Source organism: Zootoca vivipara, chromosome 4 (genome assembly GCF_963506605.1).
Source record: "Zootoca vivipara chromosome 4, rZooViv1.1, whole genome shotgun sequence".
NCBI classification, from domain to species: domain Eukaryota; kingdom Metazoa; phylum Chordata; class Lepidosauria; order Squamata; family Lacertidae; genus Zootoca; species Zootoca vivipara.
This window is the reverse complement of record NC_083279.1, coordinates 39,193,879-39,215,890: the sequence shown is the minus strand read 5'-3', so window position 1 is coordinate 39,215,890 and position 22,012 is coordinate 39,193,879. Positions and strand designations below refer to the sequence as shown.

The 22,012-nt window shown below is 42.5% G+C and overlaps 2 protein-coding genes across 3 annotated transcripts in view; both read left to right on the top strand.

Moving 5' to 3' along the window:
* LOC132591996 (uncharacterized) overlaps positions 1-4,335 on the top strand; it is a 34,932-nt gene extending 30,597 nt beyond the window's left edge. Inside the window, exons 3-4 of the mRNA XM_060273574.1 lie at positions 668-1,412; positions 4,206-4,335. Coding sequence (XP_060129557.1) covers positions 668-1,412; positions 4,206-4,335 — 875 coding nt within the window. The remainder of the gene's footprint in view (positions 1-667; positions 1,413-4,205) is intronic.
* An 11,268-nt stretch (positions 4,336-15,603) lies between these two features.
* The window catches only part of RPS6KA3 (ribosomal protein S6 kinase A3), a 46,701-nt gene continuing 40,292 nt past the window's right edge, over positions 15,604-22,012 (top strand). The window contains exon 1 of one of the 2 annotated variants that reach the window (XM_035114888.2): positions 15,604-16,065. In XM_035114888.2, coding sequence (XP_034970779.1) covers positions 15,982-16,065 — 84 coding nt within the window. In that variant the 5' untranslated portion in view covers positions 15,604-15,981. The remainder of the gene's footprint in view (positions 16,066-22,012) is intronic. The other variant, XM_035114889.2, reaches the window with a different exon arrangement.

Below are 22,012 nucleotides of genomic sequence, written 5' to 3'. Positions count from 1 at the left end.
TACCAGAAAGATATGGAGGTCTCGTACACCCCAGATAGTGTGGTTGCTGACCTTGAGCCAGACATCTTGGAGAGTGAAGTCAAATGGGCCTTAGAAAGCACTGCTAATAACAAGGCCAGTGGAAGTGATGATATTCCAGCTGAACTATTTAAAATTTTAAAAGATGATGCTGTTAAGGTGCTACACCCAATATGCCAGCAAGTTTGGAAAACTCAGCAATGGCCAGAGGATTGGAGAAGATCAGTCTACATCCCAATTCCAAAGAAGGGCAGTGCCAAAGAATGCTCCAACTACCGCACAATTGCGCTCATTTCACACGCTAGCAAGGTTATGCTTAAAATTCTACAAGGCAGGCTTAAGCAGTATGTGGACCGAGAACTCCCAGAAGTGCAAGCTGGAGGAACCAGAGACCAAATAGCAAACATGCGCTGGATTATGGAGAAAGCTAGAGAGTTCCAGAAAAACGTCTACTTCTGCTTCATTGACTATGCAAAAGCCTTTGACTGTGTCGACCACAGCAAACTATGGCAAGTTCTTAAAGAAATGGGAGTGCCTGATCACCTCATCTGTCTCCTGAGAAATCTCTATGTGGGACAAGAAGCTACAGTCAGAATTGGATATGGAACAACTGAGTGGTTCAAAATTGGGAAAGGAGTACGACAAGGTTGTATATTGTCTCCCTGCTTATTTAACTTATATGCAGAGTTCATCATGCGAAAGGCTGGACTAGATGAATCCCAAGCCGGAATTAAGATTGCTGGAAGAAATATCAACAACCTCAGATATGCAGATGACACAACCTTGATGGCAGAAAGCGAGGAGGAATTAAAGAACCTTTTAATGAGGGTGAAAGAGGAGAGCGCAAAATATGGTCTGAAGCTCAACATCAAAAAAACCAAGATCATGGCCACTGGTCCCATCACCTCCTGGCAAATAGAAGGGGAAGAAATGGAGGCAGTGAGAGATTTCACCTTCTTGGGCTCCTTGATCACTGCAGATGGTGACAGCAGTCACGAAATTAAAAGACGCCTGCTTCTTGGGAGAAAAGCAATGACAAACCTAGACAGCATCTTAAAAAGCAGAGACATCACCTTGCCGACAAAGGTCCGTATAGTTAAAGCTATGGTTTTCCCAGTAGTGATGTATGGAAGTGAGAGCTGGACCATAAAGAAGGCTGATCGCCGAAGAATTGATGCTTTTGAATTATGGTGCTGGAGGAGACTCTTGAGAGTCCCATGGACTGCAAGAAGATCAAACCTATCCATTCTTCAGGAAATCAGCCCTGAGTGCTCCCTGGAAGGACAGATCATGAAGCTGAGGCTCCAATACTTTGGCCACCTCATGAGAAGAGAAGAATCCTTGGAAAAGACCCTGATGTTGGGAAAGATTGAGGGCACTAGGAGAAGGGGACGACAGAGGACGAGATGGTTGGACAGTGTTCTCGAAGCTACGAACATGAGTTTGACCAAACTGCGGGAGGCAGTGCAAGACAGGAGTGCCTGGCGTGCTATGGTCCATGGGGTCACGAAGAGTCGGACACGACTAAACGACTAAACAACAAACAACAACAACAGCGGGAAGGTAAATGGCGTTTCCGTGTGCTGCTCTGGTTTGCCAGAAGCGGCTTTGTCATGCTGGCCACATGACCTGGAAGCTCTGCGCCGGCTCCCTTGGCCAATAATGCGAGATGAGCGCGCAACCCCAGAGTCGGTCACGACTGGACCTAATGGTCAGGGGTCCCTTTACCTTAACATTTATGGCATATATATAATAATACGTGGTATTAAAAATTCCAAAAAAATTATTCCAAGAGAGTAAGAACACTATGAAAAGTAATCCTGCTGATCTTCCTAGGGCACACTTAATTTCTAGGTACCAAAATGCATAACTCTGGTTTTCTGTATGACATACTGTACCTCCAACAAAATATCTGGCTGGGTACTTCAAAATTAAATGTGACACAAGGGTTATTGTAGCCAGCATTTGTCTCTATCACATGAAATAACTCTACACGAGGCCTCTAGAATGCCCTGAGGACTTTAGCAACAATCTAATCAAAGTTTTCAATAAAAGAAAGGAATTTATTGAATGTACGTTGTCTTCTGATCATCAAATGTTGTCAACACTTCATCATATTTACAGTTTCTTTATAGGCAATATTGTTCGGAAGAGAAAAGGCACATGAAATATGGCTTATATAATGAAAAACCCCAGATCTGGGCATTTAAACAAATTTTAAATGTTGATAGTTCACTATGGCAAATCTCAACTGCAGCATGCAACGTGCTTAGTCTTTGAAGGTTTTGGATTCATTCTAGCTCTCACTGGCATGGTATGAAGGCATATACTTGAAGTGTTAGTATACCATAGTACTTAATTTATGCCATACTATGGGATGTTAAAATTATTACCATGCTGCATGTATCTGTTAACTTGCTTGGTGATTGTCTTATTATAAGCAGAGGGATTTTGGTAAAATGAGATTTTCTAGCTAATGATGTAATTAAGTTGCATTTTGATGTTTTGCACCTGATTTGCTTTTGTGCTTCTTGTTTATTTTACATTGTACATTGTTTAGTGCTCCCTGGAAGGACAGATCGTGAAGCTGAGGCTCCAATACTTTGGCCACCTCATGAGAAGAAAGGAATCCTTGGAAAAGACCCTGATGTTGGGAAAGATTGAGGGCACTAGGAGAAGGGGACGACAGAGGACGAGATGGTTGGACAGTGTTCTCGAAGCTACGAACATGAGTTTGACCAAACTGCGGGAGGCAGTGCAAGACAGGAGTGCCTGGCATGCTATGGTCCATGGGGTCACGAAGAGTCGGACACGAATAAACGACTAAACAACAACAACATTGTTTAGAGATAATTATTGTTGCTTAATTAAGTTACTTAAAATGTAGAATTAGTAGTAGCCCTAGTTGCAGCAGGATTGTTTAGTATTATATGTACAATTTGTATTGTATTGTAATGTTGTAAGATGGGAGGAGCAGAGACAAAGGGCCAGAGTTTCAGGAGGGAGAGGCAGAATTGCAGTGAGTGAGGAGGTATGCAAACAGGAAGGGGCATAGCTGCCAAGTCCGGGTCGTAAAGATCCGGGATCGGCAGCGCGCGCATGACCGGAAGTTGCGTGACGGAACTTCCGGTGGCGCTTCGCCCTTCTATGGGCATCAGAAAATGGCGGCGCCAGCGCCGGAAGTCGCTTCCGCGCATGACCGGAAACATGTAAAAGCGACTTCCGGCGCTGGCGCCGCCATTTTCTGATGCCCATAGAAGGGCAAAGCGGCACAGAAAAATGGCCGCCGGGAAGAAGCGAATTTAAGGGAGAATGCCGGGATTTATCACCAAACGGGAGACCGCCGCGAAACAGTAAGAAAAAAGGGGTTTTCCCGGCGGATACGGGATACTTGGCAGCTATGGGAGGGGGGGGGAGTGCTAGTTTTGCAAGCTCGGGGCTGGGGCAGAGCATGAGACAGGCAGTCTGCAGAGAGGGTCAGGCATGATGGTTGGAGTCTCTTTGACTTGGAGGCTGCAGCAATGGAAGGAATGTGAAAGCTCTGCACTCTCTCCATCTAGATGCAGCTTGTATATACCGTATGTGTAAATAAACCATATATGATAAAGACACCACAGACTCTATTGTGCCTTATTGTTCCAAAAGGAAACACAGGCCCTGGTAAGCATGGCTTGTACTGCTAGAATCTCACACCACACCGCTTGGCGACTGGGGTGGCGTGTAACAGTATTGGGATATGCATTATTGTTTGGTGGTGTTCTTATTTTTATTATGTATCTTGTGGCTTTTACGTTGTAATTTTATGTTGTGAACTGCCTTGAGATCTGTGGATGAAGGGCAGAATACAAATTTTATTATTATTAATAATAATAATATGCAAACCACTTAGAGACTTCTGATGAACTGTGCAACAATATACAGGTGAAATAAATAATGTAATGCATACGACTGAAATGCATTGTATCCACCCAAAATGAATGAGTGTACCGCTATCCGGCTAAGTTATAGAGTAAACCAATTGAAGCCAATGGACTTAGTCATAACTAACTTACGTTCACTGATTTCAGTGGGTCTCTGAGTATAACTTAATCAGATGCAGCTCATTGTAAATTAGTGCAATACACTGGGTTACTTAGTCCTATAGGTTACCCTGCCTGTTTCTGGCAGGGCTCTTGTGCACTTAACAGATGTGCAACAGGCAAAGTTAATAGGGAATATGGCATAGAGAGCAAACCTTTGCGATTTCTGTCTGCCATGCTCCTGCTAAAGGCTCAGGAATCCTCTGGGGGGCAGGGAGAGAATGTTTATACCCTGTAGCTCTTTTAAGTTTACTAAAACTGAGAGTATCATCCTAATGAACATATGACATGCATGTTTGGGGAGTAATAAGGGTTGAAGTAGACAAATAAGCATATATTTCATTAATCAGCTGCAATGTAAGCAATTAATAAACATAGGTCTAGTCCAATTTTCACCTTTGCTACCTCTGTTAAATTGAATGACTTTGTGAAGCAATACCCTGCCTCAGGGTACCACTGGCATTGAGGAAAGCTTTATATTTCTTTCTACTGTATTCCTCAGCTAGCCAAAGTTTAACAGGTTCCTGCTGAACTCCATGACTCATGGTTAATATACTTTCACCTCTGTCCCTCTGATTTCCAAGATCACTTGCTTAAAACTATAGCAAGAAGGATGAAAACAAATGTAGCTTCATTGCAGCTGATTTGAAATGGATTCCTAGCAGCATATATGTGTAACCAGGTGTAAACAACTGTGCTGGTTTTTACATAAATGTTTGCTACATCAGCTAGAAAATATTTTGCTCTGTAATGCCTTGTTGGATGAGGCCAAAGGTCCATCTAATTCAGCCTTCATGTCTCCAGCATTGGCTCTCCACACATTTCATCATGTTTTGTTTTGTTTTTAATAAAAAGAATACCCTGGTGTGAAGTCAGAATTTAATCAAGGAAGGCATTTTGTCACTTTTCCTCTCCATGTCAGGAAAAGTTATGCCTGTGAAAGGTTCAAAAGCCTGACAGGATAAGGTAGCAACCCATCACCAGAAAGCTCTCTCTCTCTCTCTGTGTGTGTGTGTGTGTGTGTGTGTGTGTGTGTGTGTGTGAGAGAGAGAGAGAGAGAGAGAGAGAGAGAGAGAGAGAGAGAGAGAGAGAGAATCAGCTTAGACATTGATTTTGTTAAAAGAATATTGACCCCTGGCTGCTTGGTTACTCCAACAGGACTCAGGATCAAGTTGCAAAAAGAGCTTGGCCCACAAATGGCTTTGTGGGTTTGCCAGTCTTTACTGCAGGTTTATCTGAGACTTTGCTAATTCAGTTATATTTCCTTCCTCCTTATTGGAGGAAGAATTATGAAGTTTGGAAGGTGGGGAATCAGTGACTCATAAAACCTGGACAGCTCTGCAGGTTTTTTTGGCAGAGGCTTCCATCTAGAGCAATTACATCCAGAGTGCAGTGTGATGAAAGATCATGCCACCAGACTTATATTTCCTTGAAATATTGGAGAGCCCTTGATTATAAGCCTTTTCAATAATGGGCTCTTTTCCTCTTAAGAATGCCTTGTGATAGATAGACAATACACCTAATTATTTGACTCTTGGATATGAACAATCATAATGAAGTGGAACATTTTCAGATACATTTTTTTCAGACTAAATAAATAAGGTGGTTTTGTGGAAGGAATTTTATCCTAACCTAAACAAAAAACCTAAATATATCTAACTATTTGCTCACATTCAGCCCTTACTGCCTCTGTCACACCACAATTCCTCTCCATTGTTGTCTTCACTATCAAAATTCTGATTGTGATCTCCTTGTTGCAAGGACTTGTTTTTTAAATGTATATATACAGCTTGTACAGCATATAGGGGTTTTTGAAACCCACTAAAAGCACAATAGCGAACCCATTTGCTTATTTTAGTCATTAAACTGCAAAGCATGCTAATGACATTACAGTGGTAGCTCTGGCTATGAACTTAATTAGTTCTGGAGGTCCGTTCTTAACCTGAAACTGTTCTTAACCTGAGGTGGTAATGGGGCCTCCCGCTGCCAGCGTGCCGTCATTGAACGATTTCTGTTCTCACCTGAAGTAAAGTTCTTAACCCGAAGTACTACTTCTGGGTTAGCGGAGTCTGTAACCCAAGGTACCACTGTACATTAATAATAATATTTCAGCTATATTTTATACTTTGTATTCCTGTCTGTATTTCCTGTACACTGATCACAGGCACAGTTGTTGACTACAACCCTAGACCTGTTTAACTAGTCAAGCTCTTTTCCAAGGAAACACTGGACATTTTAAATTGGGCTATGGAACTGCTATATTGTTGCACAGCACCCTAATCTTCAAACAGTGTGAGATTCCAGAGATTCCAGGTGCTTTCTCAGGATTTTGTTTCCTCAGAATGAGGGGCAGGGGAGACTGTGGTGTCTTTATGATAGACATTCCCCCACATGCACAGGGGTTCAGTTCTGGGTCACACCTGCCATTCCTGCCTGTTCCACCTTAGTCCCCTTGGTCCCTTTTGGCGTTGTTTTTAGTGCACACGACACCAATGCACACAAGTGGGGAGTTGCCTGTACAGTACATAGTTTACTTACACACATCTAAAACCTGAGCCTATAATGGTGGGGGTCACAGCATTAAGACCCTAAGATGATCTTGTGTCTCCCATAGCCACATCCTTGGATTCAAACAGGAATCAGGCATGGCTCTGCCTCCCCCAGGTTTCAGCCTGCAGCCTTGCTTCCAGCTTCTAGCTTGCACACACTGCTTGTGCCCAGAATAAAAGCAGCCACTGAAGCCTAAGTGTTAAATCCTATGCATGTTTACTCAGAAGTAAATTCCACCATGGGGTTTACTCCACGGCGAGTGTGTTAAGGACTACAGCTCAAATAAATGAAATTACTTGCCTTAGCCTGCGTCTAAATATCATAGTGTGTAACACCAAGGTATGGTTCCCTAATGCTAATGTTTGTAAGAAATAACATGCTAAGTATAGATCTAACATTTCCTAACTTCTGAGGGATGACAAAAATAAACTGAATCTAAAGAATTGGCAGCTATTAAAACAATCTCAGGAAAAGTACACAGCTGTAACGTATTTTGCTTTGCACCATCTTTATTATTTCTTGTTGATTCCACTCCCCTTTCATCTTTGATATAAATATATGGAGTTGCTTTGTTCATGAGCTTTGTGTGCTCAGCACTTCTTTCTTTGTTCCTCATGTCATAAATAATGTGCCTTGCAAAAGCACTAAAGAAAGATACAGCATGCTAGTGGCACCAAAACACTGATTCACATTTATTGGTATCCATTAAGGTTAATATAGCAAAACACCCTCAGAAGTATTGGACACATTTTCACCCCCTTGAGCAACAGAGATCTGAGCATGCAAGCATGTTTACTGACTGTATGTACAGTATAGCTAATGAAGAATAACTTCTAGATCAGGGATGGGGAGCTTGCAGTGACCTTCCAGATGTTACTGAACTATACCTGCCATCTTCTCTGACCATTGGCCATGCTGCTTGGGCTGATGTAAGTGGGGGTCCAAGTATGCCCAAAGGGCTACAAATTTACCATCCTGTTTTAGATGTACAACCACTTTGCAATGCTTAGCCAGATTCTTGAAACATCAGAATGTATATTTAAATGCATAGATTAAAGATTTGTGGGTCATCCACACTTCCACTTGCCCCATGCCTAGAAAGCATGGGTCCAAGCAGTTTCAGCTTGTCATGTGCTTTCTAAGCACAGGTCCAAGCGGTTTTACCTTCGCCCCACCACTTCCCCCTGGAAAACCAACTCTTTAGCACCAAGTTGGAACAAATGGCAATCTGCAGAAACACAAGTACTATTTGTTCTGATTCAGCGCTGAAGATTGGGTTTCCCTGGGAGAAAAACAAACAACAAGAACAAACCAATAACCCTCTCTCCCACAAACACATTTGAAAGGCTATCAAATGTTTAATCATCCAAATGCCTGGTTATAGAGAAACAGTTTCACGTGGCGCCATGTGTAATGAAGGCACCAGGAGAGCCTTCCAATGGAGAAGATTCCAGAAATGGGAAGCCACCACAGAAAAGGCTCATTCTTATGTTATCACCCTCCAGACCTCTCATGAGGGCCTGAGATGAAGATCGCAGGGTCCAGGTTGGTTCATATGGGGATAGGTGGTCCTTGAGGTATTTCAGTCCTCAATATAATAGTTGAGAGGCTCCCAGATTTTTCATGCAAAATAAAAAAATTCCTTCAGTAGCACCTTAAAGACCAACTACCGTAAGTTTATATTTTGGTATGAGCTTTCGTGTGCATGCACACTTCTTCAGATACACTAGAAACAGAAGTGTCAGGCCCTATATATATATACAGAGGGTGGTGGGGGTGCGTGGGAATGGGTGATGGGCTGACGGGAGTGGTAAACCTGTAGATGGCTGTTAATGGCTGCTGATGGCTGCAATTAGTCCTGGGCTGAGGTGCTAAAGAAAGCTTGATCATGCATAATGAGATAAGAATCCGATGTCTCTATTCATCCCAGGTGCTTCCATGGTTTTAAGCTTAAAACCATGGAAGCACCTGGGATGAATAGAGACATCGGATTCTTATCTCATTATGCATGATTGCAGCCATCAGCAGCCATTAACAGTCCATCTGTTTCTAACAGTCCTTCTGTTTCTAGTTTAACAGTCTAGTTTAACAGTCTAGTTTAACAGTCCTTCTGTTTCTAGTGTATCTGAAGAAGTGTGCATGCACACGAAAGCTCATACCAAAATATAAACTTAGTTGGTCTTTAAGGTGCTACTGAAGGAATTTTTTTATTTTGCTTCGACTCAGACCAACACGGCTACCTACCTGTAACTAGATTTTTCATGCATATGCTATATGAAACTATAAGTATTTTGAAGTCAGAACCGTATGGTATGTGGTAAAGCCATGAAAGTACCACTCACATTCACAAATATCATGTTACAATATTGTATACTGCCACGTCTTTACCTCAGCTAGGCAGCAAATATGTGAGCAATGTTAGGTTGAAGTTACCAGCCCATGATCATCCAGTATGCTTTTGGTTGGCTCAGATTTGAACCAATGACAATGTTGTCCACACTGATAATAAGAATTCAGCCTACGTACTACACAGTCAACACAAATCCCAGTCTATCAGCTCTAGGCAGTGACCAGCACAGATGCCCTGAAATGTTACTCAAGTGCATTATAAAAGAGCTATGAAGACAGTCGGCGCTGACCTGCCCTCTAAGAGAATGCAGTCCCGTAACAACTTGCATTATTTAGGGCCATTAGTGCTACGGTAGTTCTAATAATAACAAAGACTTATTAGACTCAAATGCTTCATGAACATTATCACCTTTGAGCTAAACATTCTTGCCCTGGCACAGTAATTGGTTCTTTTGCAGCAAGAACAGTTATTGTGTCCTGGTTTTAGAATTACATGGGGAAAAGCAGTTTCAGTGGGGGAAATTAATCTGAAATAAATACTTAAGAAGAAAAAAGGTTCAGTGTAGCTGAAAATGGAATGAGATGAAAGAGTTGCACATCACATTTGGCTTGACATTTGCTTTAATGGTTTAAAGCCTATTCTAGTATTCCCTAGCAATAACTTGTAGTCATGCTCAGAAAGCTTGTTCCTCTTACTGCAAATATTATTTAAGGGCAAAAGGAAAATCTAGCTGTGTGTAATTGTTTTAATAAGGTGTATGACGTATGTTTAGCATATCTTTCTTGTAGCAAGAAATTAAATATTGGCAGAATGGTCCAGCGGAAGGTCAGGCCAACTACATCTGCCTTTTCCTGTTTGGCTTTTGGGTGCATTGGTAAATATGCTAATTAGAATTTAAGAATCATTTAGTCCCAAGTCAGGATTATTCCCTGCAAAGTCTGCAGAATTATTTTCCTTAAGCCTGCAGCGAATGGCTTCTTGGCCCAAGTGTCTTCATTTATTTTTCGGAATGCGAGTGTGCATCCATGTGTATCTTACAACAAAGATAACAATTCATGCACAAAACGAGGTGGGCTGTGGTCCATAAAAACTTGTGCCACAATAAACAAATTAGATGCCATGACTCCTTATTGATCTTGTTTTAAATATCTGGGTCTCTTCGAGCCTTTATTCAGTCAGATGCTCAAGTCTTTCCCCTCTGTTTTCTCCAAATAGAAAAAACTGTTCAGGTGCCAACATTCTCCAATACCCATCAAGACTAATGTAATTATTTTTCTTTTAAATGAGACTTCAGAATAGTTTATTTTGTCAGCTATAACACACAGTCCTTACACATTTGTATCAGATACTGGGGAGCAATCTTATTTAAAACTGGCAGCTAATAACAGGTGTTGGTAAGATAACTAGGAAGCTTCTCATTTTTGGGATGTAATATGCATCAGAGTTTGGGAAGTTACATTCTCCAGCTACTGTGAGAGGCAAAAAAACCCAGTTCAAAGCAAGGGGATAGAGCTCTTTCATATGTTTTCACCAGCCATAGCTCAGATGGGAGCAGGATGCATAAACAGGCCCCTGACTTCAGTAGATAGACAGGATCATATGTGAGGAGATGGTCCTTCAGCTATGATGAAAGGCAGTGTAGTACAGTACAACAGTGTAAATATGAATGGATGTGGATAGTGCACTACAGCAGTGGACCCTACATAGAGTTAACGTTTCTCCTATCCAAAACTAAAACAAGACAAAAAGCATAGCCAAGGCAACAGAAAGCTTAGATAGTGCAAATTGACCATGGGAGCAAGCTCAGATACCGCTTTGCAGCCCCCACATTCAATCCAAATGTTTCCTGATCTCTTTTCTGCAAAGATAATCAAACTCTGTACTATAAAAAAGCATTCAGTGTTCTTCTCATGACAAAAAAAATAATACAAGCATGTATTGATGCCGCATATCCTGATGCAAGGCTATATTTTATTGTATTCCATATCACTGCTCAGGATGTTGGAACCACAGGCAGGATGCGATTTGCTTATAGTTTAACCACAGGTGAATGTCATGTCAATAAATAGAACTCAGCCTGCTTCACTCTTCCTGCATCACCAATTTGTAGCAGGTTAATGCTAGCACAGTAACACAATGGTGAAAGAGGACTCTATTCTTTTATTTCTGGTGCCTCTGCATCCTGTGTTCTGCCTCACCATTACTCAAATTTCTCTGTTGCAGCAGGTCAAAATGTGGTGTCCAAGCACCATCTGACCTGTTTTTAAGGGGTAAATTTCAGCTCTTGCATCCTGAAGATATGGACAGAGTGCTTGCAACTGTTTGCCCAACCACATACTCTCTGGACACTCTTCTCAATCCTGGGGTGGGTCCAGGGTCCAATCTGCCTGCTGCCCTTAAACCTGCATGTACTTCTGAAGCCTACTCTTGACATGGAGGGTTCTTGTCAACAACCACCCAGTCACAAATAGCCCCTTCCTGTGCAAGATGCGTCAAGAGTATGGTGGCAGTGCAGTTACAGGAGCTTCTGGAGAATATTGGTTATCTGGACCTGATCCAATCTGGGTTCAAGCTGAGTTTGGGAACCAGATTGATATTGTTTCCCCTGAGGGGTGACCTTTATCAGAAGAATGAAAGGGAGATTGTGATGCTGTTTCTACTTGATCTCTCAGACGCTGTTGGTACGAAGAATCATGGCAGCCTCCTAGACCAGGCACCCACAAACTGCGGCCCTCCAGATGTTTTGGCCTACAACTCCCATGATCCCTAGCTAACAAGACCAGTGGTCGGGGAAGATGGGAATTGTAGTCCGAAACATATGGAGGGCCAAAGTTTGGGGATGCCTTTCCTAGACAGTCTTTGTGAATTAGGGGGATTCCACTCCTACCTACAGGACTGGTTATAGAAAATAGAGTTGGGTGACATCACTTCAGTCCACCAGCTATTGTAGTGTGGTGTGCTGGAGTAACATATTGTCCACAGTTCTATTTAATATCTACATCAGGCACCCCCAAACTTCGGCCCTCCAGATGTTTTGGACTACAATTCCCATCATCCCTGACCACTGGTTCTCTTAGCTAGGGATCATTGGAATTGTAGGCCAAAACATCTGGAGGGCCTCAGTTTGGGGGTGCCTGATCTACATGAAACCTCTGGGAGCAGCTGTTAAATAGCAAAGTATAATTTGTCATTCCCTCATGTGAAATGTAGAACAGCTCAACTTGCAACCAACTACTCAGTGGATGGTTTCAACCCGTTTTTGCTGCTGCATCACACTGTTGTATGCCAGGGATGGGAAACCTCTGGCTCCTCAGATGCTGCTGGAATATAAATCCCATCGTCCCTGGCCAAGCCAGCTAAGGTTGATAGGAAATGGAGTCCAACAACATACTGGGTGGAAAACCAGTGATCCTCTAGCTGTACACTGTCTTGAGTTGCTAGGAGGGAGGGCAAAATATAAATGTAATAAAATTATTATTATTATTATTATTATTGTTGTTGTTGTTGCTATCAGATATTGTCTACAGTAGAAGGGCAAAGTTTCCCTTAGTTTAAGTTTATGTATATATATAGGTACAAACATATGGCTACCTTTTTCCCCCTCAGGAAGATTGTACCATAGGAAAGCCATGTCTCCTATGGAGCTTTACGGTGCAATCCTAAACACATTTACTTAGAAGTAAATTCCACTGTTGTCAGTGGTGCTTACTCCCTAGCAAGTGTATTTAGGATTCAAGCCTTAAGCAATTTAAGAGTGTGACCCTGGGCCTCTTCCAGCACAGCACTTGCCTCAGAATCAAAAATAGGAGTGCAACCTCCTTGTTTATTCAAATGTACTTTGTTAGAACTCCCATTTGAGACGGCAACAATCCCGCCCACATCCACATTCTCAAGATTACATCAGAACACTGGCAGGAATTCTAAATTCCTGGTGGATGTCAATTACACTGCAGGAAGCCAAGAACATAGGAAGCCACTCACATGCTAAAATGATTGTGATGATTGCAAATGAGATCTTACCTGTCACCATCCTCATATTTATCATCAGTTTCAGCAGCAATGAACAACTATCCATAGGTAACTCATGTACATTATGGAAGATAACATGTACAGTCATGTCATAAGACAGCATCCTCCTATATAGCCTGCCTTTCCTCCACCACAAATTGCTCAAACCAGCATTCTTGCACTTTGCAAAGGTTCCAAAATCCACAATTGGGCAATATCTTCATTTGGAAAGTCAAAACATGACACGATAGTGAGTGAGCTTTTTATTTCTCCACAATTTTCAATCAGAATAGATGTTAGCAGGAGGAAGAAATAAGCTAGGGAAAAACATGATTTGTGTAACACTCAGCAATATGAAGGGTTCTAGAGAACTCCAAGACTTTATTTCTATTTTGTGTTATTTTGTTGGTCCTATAAAGGTATTAAGCCACCTGTGGATTTCATCATTTTCCTTATAGAGAAACACCTCTTATGTTTTATTTGTAATTCTTGGTCACTTTGAGTTCAGTTGAAATAAAACTGCAATAAGAATAGATGTAGTGTGCACTGCTGTTTACTGATACAAATACTAAAATTTAACACTCCTGATCATTTATTTGGAAATAAATGTTGATTTGAATTGAGCTCAGATCCAGATAAGTAGGTTTGTAATCATTATGCAAGTCACAATTAAGTCAACAGATTTAGACCAACAGATATGTGGTTTAAACCTCCCCCCATACATTACGAATTTTATAAACAGTATCCTACTAATTATATTTATTCAATGAAATTATTCATTGGCAAAAAATATAATGCTTAATACTGGTCTTGAAGAAGATGTGCCATATGTAATCACTGCCTTTTCTATTTTATAGTGCACACATTGGAGCCAATGCAATCCTAGGAACAGAGACTATGCATTGCCAAACAAACAAACAAACAAACAAAATGTCCATTCTCTGGTGGTATTTTGCATGTTTTCTAGCATGTCAGGAAAAACCCTGAACCCTAAAAACCATAAACAAATAGACAAATCTTCCTCCTTGGTTGTCATGCTCAAGAGTAGAAATAGTTATAATGGCTGCAGACCTTTATGTCAGGATGGTACTAGGGAAACTTCAAAGTGTGCATCATACTTGTGTTTCAGCAGGAAACTATTTTTGTTTCAGTAGGACTCTGCAATTGGAAGTAAACTCGTCTGTGATCAAAACAGCAAAACAAACAACACTGTGAGAACAGGATGCTGGATTAGATGAGCCATTGGCCTGTTCCAGCAAGCTCTTCTTATGTTCTCAAAAACATCTCTCAACAACATCGAGAGAAAAGCACAGCTAGAAGGGCTTAGGTCCAAACATCCATCCTGTGTCTTAAGGCTTTCCTCTTTCCAATGTATTCAGCATTGCCTGAGTCAGACTACGACATTGTCAGATATAGTGACACCCTAACAGCACAACCTTATGCATGCTTACTCAGAAGGAAGTCTTACAGTGTTCAATGGAAGTTCCTCCCAATTAAGTGTTAATGAGGATTGAGATGCAATCCTAAGCATGTTGCTCACTCAAAAGTTTCAATATGTTCAAAATGGTTAGAAAAGGCAGCTTTGAAGCCAAGACTATCTTGTTGATAATGATAAGGGTTGACCTGTATACTGCACCTCTGTGGATATCTTCACAGGCTGCTTCTGGATGATGTCTACTAAATATTCATCCTGATCAGTTTGCAGGGAAGTTAGATGACATTGGCTTTAATAAATTTAATGAATTTGTTGGATGACAGTTGCATCAAAGCAAGTGTTAACCCACACTTTCCAGTAAATTTCCCCATCACTTTTTATGTTGCTAAAAGTCAGGTCTTTGGGAAAAGTAGATTTGTTGTGGAAGACCTCCCAATTTCCAATAATTGTGCAGTCCAGTCCAGTCGCGGAGGACTCGGGTTGTGGCGCTCATCTCCCTTTACTGGCCGAGGGAGCTGGCGTACAGCTTCCTTTAGCCATGCTTTATAAGAAAAGTCCGGCTGCAAGGCTTCTAAAATCTAACACATGTTCAGATTGGAGGTAACAGGGTTTTGGTTTTTTTGTTAAGCCAAAACTTTTATGAAGTTTTTTTAAAAACAAAATAAAAAATAAACTCCAGAATAGTCATACTGAACACGTACAAAGCTAATAGCTTCCCGCGGATTATCTCAGAAAGGTTACTAAACTTTGCCGTCATAGCCACGGGGGTGGCACTGTAACAATTGTGCCAGATTAGTTCATCCGGGGGTAGAGGGAAAACAACGTACAATCGCTTCTCTACACACGATAAGCTTTTGTACAGCTCGAGGGGTGTGACGCTCGCGGGCGGCATCCTCGGCGCCGGAGAAAGCAATGCTGCCCGAGCGGAGGATAAAACCGCCGCCTCCCGCCCTTCGCTCAAGTGACCGTGACAAAAAAGGGAAAAAACCAAACCCCTCGTCACGTATCCGGAGTCCCCGCCTGCCTGCCGGGCTGCCTGCCTCTCCCTCCCACGCAAGCCAGTCGCTCCCGACGGGATCAGAGCAACCCTCGCCTTGCCGCGCGCCCGCGACTCCGTCCCTTTACTACCTGGGCTCGCCTCTCATTGGCTGGACCAGTCCCGCCCTCGGGGATGACGCTACCAGGCCTCGGCTTGACAGGCAGGTACGGCTTGGGGGCCGCCATATTGGGAGCGGAAGCGGAGTGAGTAGCGGCGGCGGCGGTAGTAGTAGCAGAAGCCCTGCTGGACGTCGGGAGGTTGGCTTTGCCCAGCAGCGGTTTCTTCCGAGCCGAGTTCTCTCCCTCCTCGCCCGCGCGTGGGCAGCTCTGCCTCGTCCTCCGCCCCCAGTGCAGGGGTTGGGAGCGCAAGTGTACCGGCAGTGCCCTCCCCTTGGCCAGGAGGAGGAGGAGGAATCCTGACCCGGAGCCTGAGCAAGACACTGTGGGGCAGCGGCTGCGGCGGCGGCTCCAGGTGGGGGGAGCTCGGAAGTTAAAGCGGGAAGATGCCGTTAGCGCAGCTGGCGGACCCCTGGCAGAAAATGGCTGTGGAGAGCGCGGCGGAGAGCAGCAGCAGCAGCAGCGCCGAGGTAAGGCGACCTGAGCGGCCGGGGAGCGGGCGCCGAGTCCCGGCTGCCGCTGCTGAGCCCCGGAGGGCGAGGAAGGGCCCGCGAGGAGGCGTGGGGGGATTAAAAGCCTGTCCTGGGAAAAGGGGAACGTTTTGCCCTGGGAAAAGGAGAACGTTTTGTCGCTCTGCTTCCGCCTCGGCTTTGAGAGCGCTTGGGGACCGGCGGCCGCTTCCTCTTCGCTTCCTCTTTCTTCGAAGTGCCCCATGCGAGGAGACTCTGGGGACTCTTCGTGGCCCACTTGGCCGCCTGCTCCGTCGCCCCTCTCCCGCCTCACCCCGATCGCTCCTATCCTCGAGATGAGCCAAGTCCGGCTGCTTGTGCGCTCCCCTCTCTCTCGCCCTCGCGGCTCTCGGGGGCAGCGAGTCACGAAGGGGCGCTTTTCCGACTCCCACCCTTTTCAGCGACAGGATATTTAAAATCCGTATTAGTAATGGCTTGCTTGGCGGCGGGGGAGAGAGTGGTGTGGGCAACTCCTTTGGCACACAAAACCCCTCTTCCCGTCTTGATCGCCCTGGTTCGGAGAATAAATTTCTTTTGGCGGCAGGACGGTTTCTCTGTACGCAGTGGCATTGAGATCTCTGGCGTAATGGAGAGGACACAGTTTACCTCTGCCTTCCTTTGAAAGGAATTTAGTGGGTTCTCCCTGTTGGGGAGATAAAGTATGTGAGGGGGTGCCTATGCCCATCTCTTCTCCCCTCTTTACTGAAACAGATGTATTTTGTGATGGGTTTTTTTTCCCCTTGGGGAAGAAACATGCTGATCCATACCGCTAATGCTGCTGATGGCTTTTAAGCTAATTTCGAACAGCCTCCTTATTCCATTTGTTTGCAAGGGACGATAGTCGGGGAAAGTGGAGGGGGCGATACCCCAGTGGGTTAAGAAAATCAAAAGAGGGTGGAAGCAAAGGGACTTTCCTATCTATAGCCAATACTACTACAGTTCTGAAATTTGCTGGAGGAGGAGTTAAATAGTGTTAAGCTTTGGAATATCTCAGTCTTTCCTCAGTCTTTGGAATATCTCATCTTTCCTCTCTCCACTTCATAAGGTGCAGCCCGAATACAGCACCTTTATGAAGCCAAGAACATCTGGGCTATGTGGTTGTGGAGTGGGTTACTGTCAGATTGTCAGATCTGTGGTAGAAACTGAAAGGTTGAATGACTTGGCAGCTTTTGTTCTTTTTGATGGTGTTCGGTTACTTTCCCCGGCTACTGTCTCTTCCTCCCTCCCTTCCCCCTCATTTTGACCGGAAGCTCAACTTCCTCCACGTACAGGTCTGTAACCAGGCAGTAGGAACAGTTTGCACATGAGAGCAAGTTTTTTCTTTTCTCATTTTTAAAAGGGGAAGTCCTCATATCCTGCTTCCGCTGAAAGCAAGGCATCAATGTAGGAACTGGTGGTCATCTGTCTCAATTTCCCCCCACTAAGTTCTCATGATCCAAGAAGCAATGTACTTTATGTAGTTGAAGCAGCATGCTTTTGGTTTGATCAAGTTTAGATAATCTGGCTTGATTAGTTGCTTTCAGGGTATGGTTCTGAGAAAACCTCTCTGCTCTTTCATCAAGTGATTCCTTTTCTTGGTAGTAATAAGGTGTTGCAATAATTTGGCATACTTAAATTACCCTGTTTCTAGTTTTGTTAAATCCAGACCTGAAGTATTCTGTTTGTTTTGACTTATGCTGATAAGTAGAGCAACAGTATTTGTGTTTATAACACTTTGTTCCATAAAGAGTTTGGTTTTTTTTTAAAAAAAACATTTGCCTCAGAGGTGTAATAACAATAAAGCATTTTGACATATCACTGCAGCCTATTGAAATATATCAGTTCCCCTATGGAGACAACCACATAGTATGTCTAAATATCATTCCAGAAGCCAAGCATAATGTTTGAAAGATGCTTATGATCTGTGTTGTGCTTGTTATGTGCAGCATCTACCGGTAAGAACATAAAAGCAGCCCCACTGGATCAGACCAAATGTCTATACAGGTCAACATTCTTTTCTCACCAGATGCTTATGGAAATTCCAGCGGCAGAACATGAATACAACAGTATTTTTCTATTCATGATCGTCACTAGCTGGTTTTCAGAGACATACTACTTCCACAATGAAGATAGAATAAAGTCATTATGGCTAGTAGATGGTCTTACATTCCATGAATTTGTCTAATTCCCCTTTTAAAGCTTTAACTGTGAACTGTGTGAAGAACAGTTTGCACAATTTTATGCAGCTCTTTCATGGCTGCCCCCCCCCCTATTTATAGCAGGGCAGTCAAACATGTGGCTTGAGGACTGCACGTGGCCCTCGGTGCCTTTTTTGTGCTCTTCTGCACCCCCAGGCCTCCTTTCCAAAGCATATAAATGCATAACATAGTAACAGCTCTCCCCCCAATAGATTGTTTAATTAGCCAGAGGCATTCCCAGCTATATAAAGGGTAGCCAGCATGGTGCCCTCCAGAAATTACTGGAGTACAACTACCATCACCCCTAGGCATTGTCCATGCTAACTGGGGCTGATGGGGTTGGAGCATGACTACATTAGCCCATGCCATTGGTGCCAGGATGCAGCATGACCACTGACGTCTCCCCAGCACCATCTACCAGCCTCTCTAGATGATGTGTGACATTTGCAGTCTTCACACCAGGCTGGCAGGTCACATTGTGGTCTGCAGCCAGGTCAGAAACTTGGCTATTTTTGTTTATAATGATAAAATTGCCCACTACCAGGAGTATCTGCTCATCCAGGTAATCTTTGCCAGCTCCACACCTACTGATTGTGACTAGCCTTGGTGTAGAGATGTTATACGCTATGGAGCCAATGCACTTATAAGGGTTTCAAACATAATATGGTACGCTTCTCCATGGAAGAAACTTTTTAAGTAGATCCCATGTGGAAGAGTGCATCTTTCAAAAAAGTACTTTTGATGTGAAATAATTAAAAGTGTTTCTTCCCACCCTATTCTTTCAAGACAGTAGCGTGATTTAAATTAATGAATAAATAATAATATTGCTTGGGAATGCCTCTAGTGATAGTCTTTGGTAATTAGGAACAATGCTTGTTTAAGAAATGATTGTGACCCAAAAGCCTCTGGTTTTCTTTGTGTATAGACTTAAATATACCCAGTTTCATTTGGTTAAGTGAAATTAATCTAAATGTCTGTATGTTTCTCAAAACTCCAGTCTGAGCTGCAACTAGAGTTGGTTATGAACATAAGAACAGCCCACTGAATCAGGCCAGTGACCCCTTTGTCCACATCCTGTTCTCTCAGTACCCAACCAGATGTCTGTGGTTTCCACTAACTGATATCCAGAAACATACTCACTCTCTCTGACAGCAGAGGTAGAACATAGCCTTATTCACCAGGAATTTGTTTTACAGCCATCCAAGTTGGTGGCCATCACTACCTCTTGTGGGAGTGAAACCCATAGTATAACTATTCATTGAAGGAAGAAGTACTTTCATTTGTCTGTGCTGAATCTTCCAACATTCAGCTTCACTGAATATCCTCAAATTCTAGTGTTATAAGAGAAACTTTTTTCTATCCACGTTTTCCATAGCATGCATAGTTTTATACACTTTGATCATGCTGCCTCTTACTTGCCTTTTCTCTAAACTAAAAACCTCAACCTTTCCACACAGGGAAGTTGCTCCATCCTCCTCCTGATCATTTTGGTCTCATTCCTTGTCAGTCACGGCCAGTTCAGACCCCAGATAGGCAAAGTTAAAAAAATTTTGTCCCAAATGCATGACTTCCATAAAAAATGGATGTGAGGGAGGGAGGGAGAGATTATAACAGTAACTCAAAGCCATTTTGCTTAGTGGAATACAGGATAAAAGCACATTGTGTGTAGATTCATGGCTGGCTGGAGAGATGGGAAAAGTGTGCATTACTTTATTCTAAAACCTTCTAATTATATGTTAAGTGTTTTCATCCTTTAAGTATTTAATCATGGCTATAGTATTTGCTTATATCAAAATGTTTTAAGAAGGGAAATTATAGTATTTAATGGTTTGAAGTGAGAATAAGCCCCTTTCTGAAAAATTGCTTCTTTGCCTTTTATTGAGACTGTCAGTAGAGAAAGCACTGGTCATATTGATAGAGGGCTGGTGGTACCATAACCTATGCAGACATGTTTTTGTTATCAGATGGGGCTTGGAATCTGTTCCAGGTGCCCTTAAACTGTGTCTGTTCATACTTCTCATCCTTGGCACACTTTCCTATTGTACTGTGGTAAGCTGCTATTCTCACCACCAATATCCTTGCAACAACCTTGTGGAGATAATATGTTCTCCCAGCTGAAGCAAATAGCATAGAAGAATATGTACAGAGCTGTGTTGCAACTTTTAAACTGACATTTTAAACAAAAATGTATATGTTCCTGTAAAATGCCGGAAATGTAAACGAGCAAGATGCTATATTTGCAGGGTGGCATTGTGAGAGATTTCAGTTTCTTGCTTGAAGGTTATAGAATTGAAAACACACTACAATGTGCATTACCAGTGAATCCAATTATTTGCTTATGAATTACCTAAAAACAGCATTTAAACCTACAAGGAACAATTGAAAAAATATGTTCATTAATTTTTGAGAACACAGCTGTAAAAAGTCAGTAAGGTGTACAAATCAATGAAATGATTTTTTTTAAAAAAACCTTAACTGTAACCATTACTCTGCCTGAGTGAAGTACAGAGGTTGTTTACATCATCCTCTTCATCTTCAGTTATAAGAAATAAATATGGAGTGAAAAATATGGAGCAGTGAGCAGTTTGAAAGAAACAAAAATATAACTTAGGGATTCAGTCCTAAGCATACTCACCTAGGAGTAAGTTCTGTTGAAATTAACATGACTACTTCTGAGTAAATATGAATATAATTAGGCTGCAAATAGAAAAACAATGAAGCTCTTACTAATGGCTGTCTTCAGCGTTTTCCAAAAATATCTGGCTCATTGTAGTGATATATCATTTCTGCAGTCTTAACTGCAGTTAGCCAAATTAACCTGTGCGCAAGCCACATGCAAGTGTGAGTATGCTGAGCTCTACTGTTTTTGCAGCTTCAGGGAAACTACTGGCTTTGCATTATGTCTGAACCAGCACTCATAGATTGCTTACCCCCCCCAAAAAAAAGCATGATTGGGGAGTGGGCAGCCAAGAAAGAAACTTGGCTACAGATTGTGGTCTATTTTGAGAGAAACAACCCACAAGCACTGGTTTGGAGTATTGCTAAGTCTGACACTCGATGGTTTGTTTCCCTGACAGAGGAAGAGAGGAGCGACGCAGGAGAGCTCAGTCTGCATGCACTTTCACGTGGCTCATGCATAGGCTAATTGATTACCTGTAGTTGTGTCTGAACATGATCATTACTTACTGTGATATGTACATTGCTCTTAGTGCAAAATTCATAAAAATGCTAAACGATACATATATCTACAAAATATCATTTTTCCTGTTAATGACCTTTGACCTGCATAGCTTTTACACTCGCATCTTTTACCAGAAAGGTTGCAAGATAAGGTTGCAATCTTCTTTGTATTGTAACTTGCATTATTTTTCCAACTATTTGTGTGTTATCATACTGTACAGTCAGGAATTTGAAATGCCGGATTACACTAGCAACTGTAATACTGTAATACTTGGAATTTTGTGATTTATCTTGCATTGAAACATCTATACAATATTTCCTAATATGGAAAACCATTGTAAATTGACTTATTTTTTACTTATTTTTTTCTACACCTTAGCATTTACTGAACCTGCCCCACTGCAATCTTTCAGTTGTTACTGATGTAAACACGTCATACATCTATCTGTATCTGTTTTAGAGTTAGACTAATATGTGGTGATGAACACACCAGAGGGCTCAACAGTCTTTGGCAATGTCATTTTAGTACACTCATCCTGCTGGAGAAAATG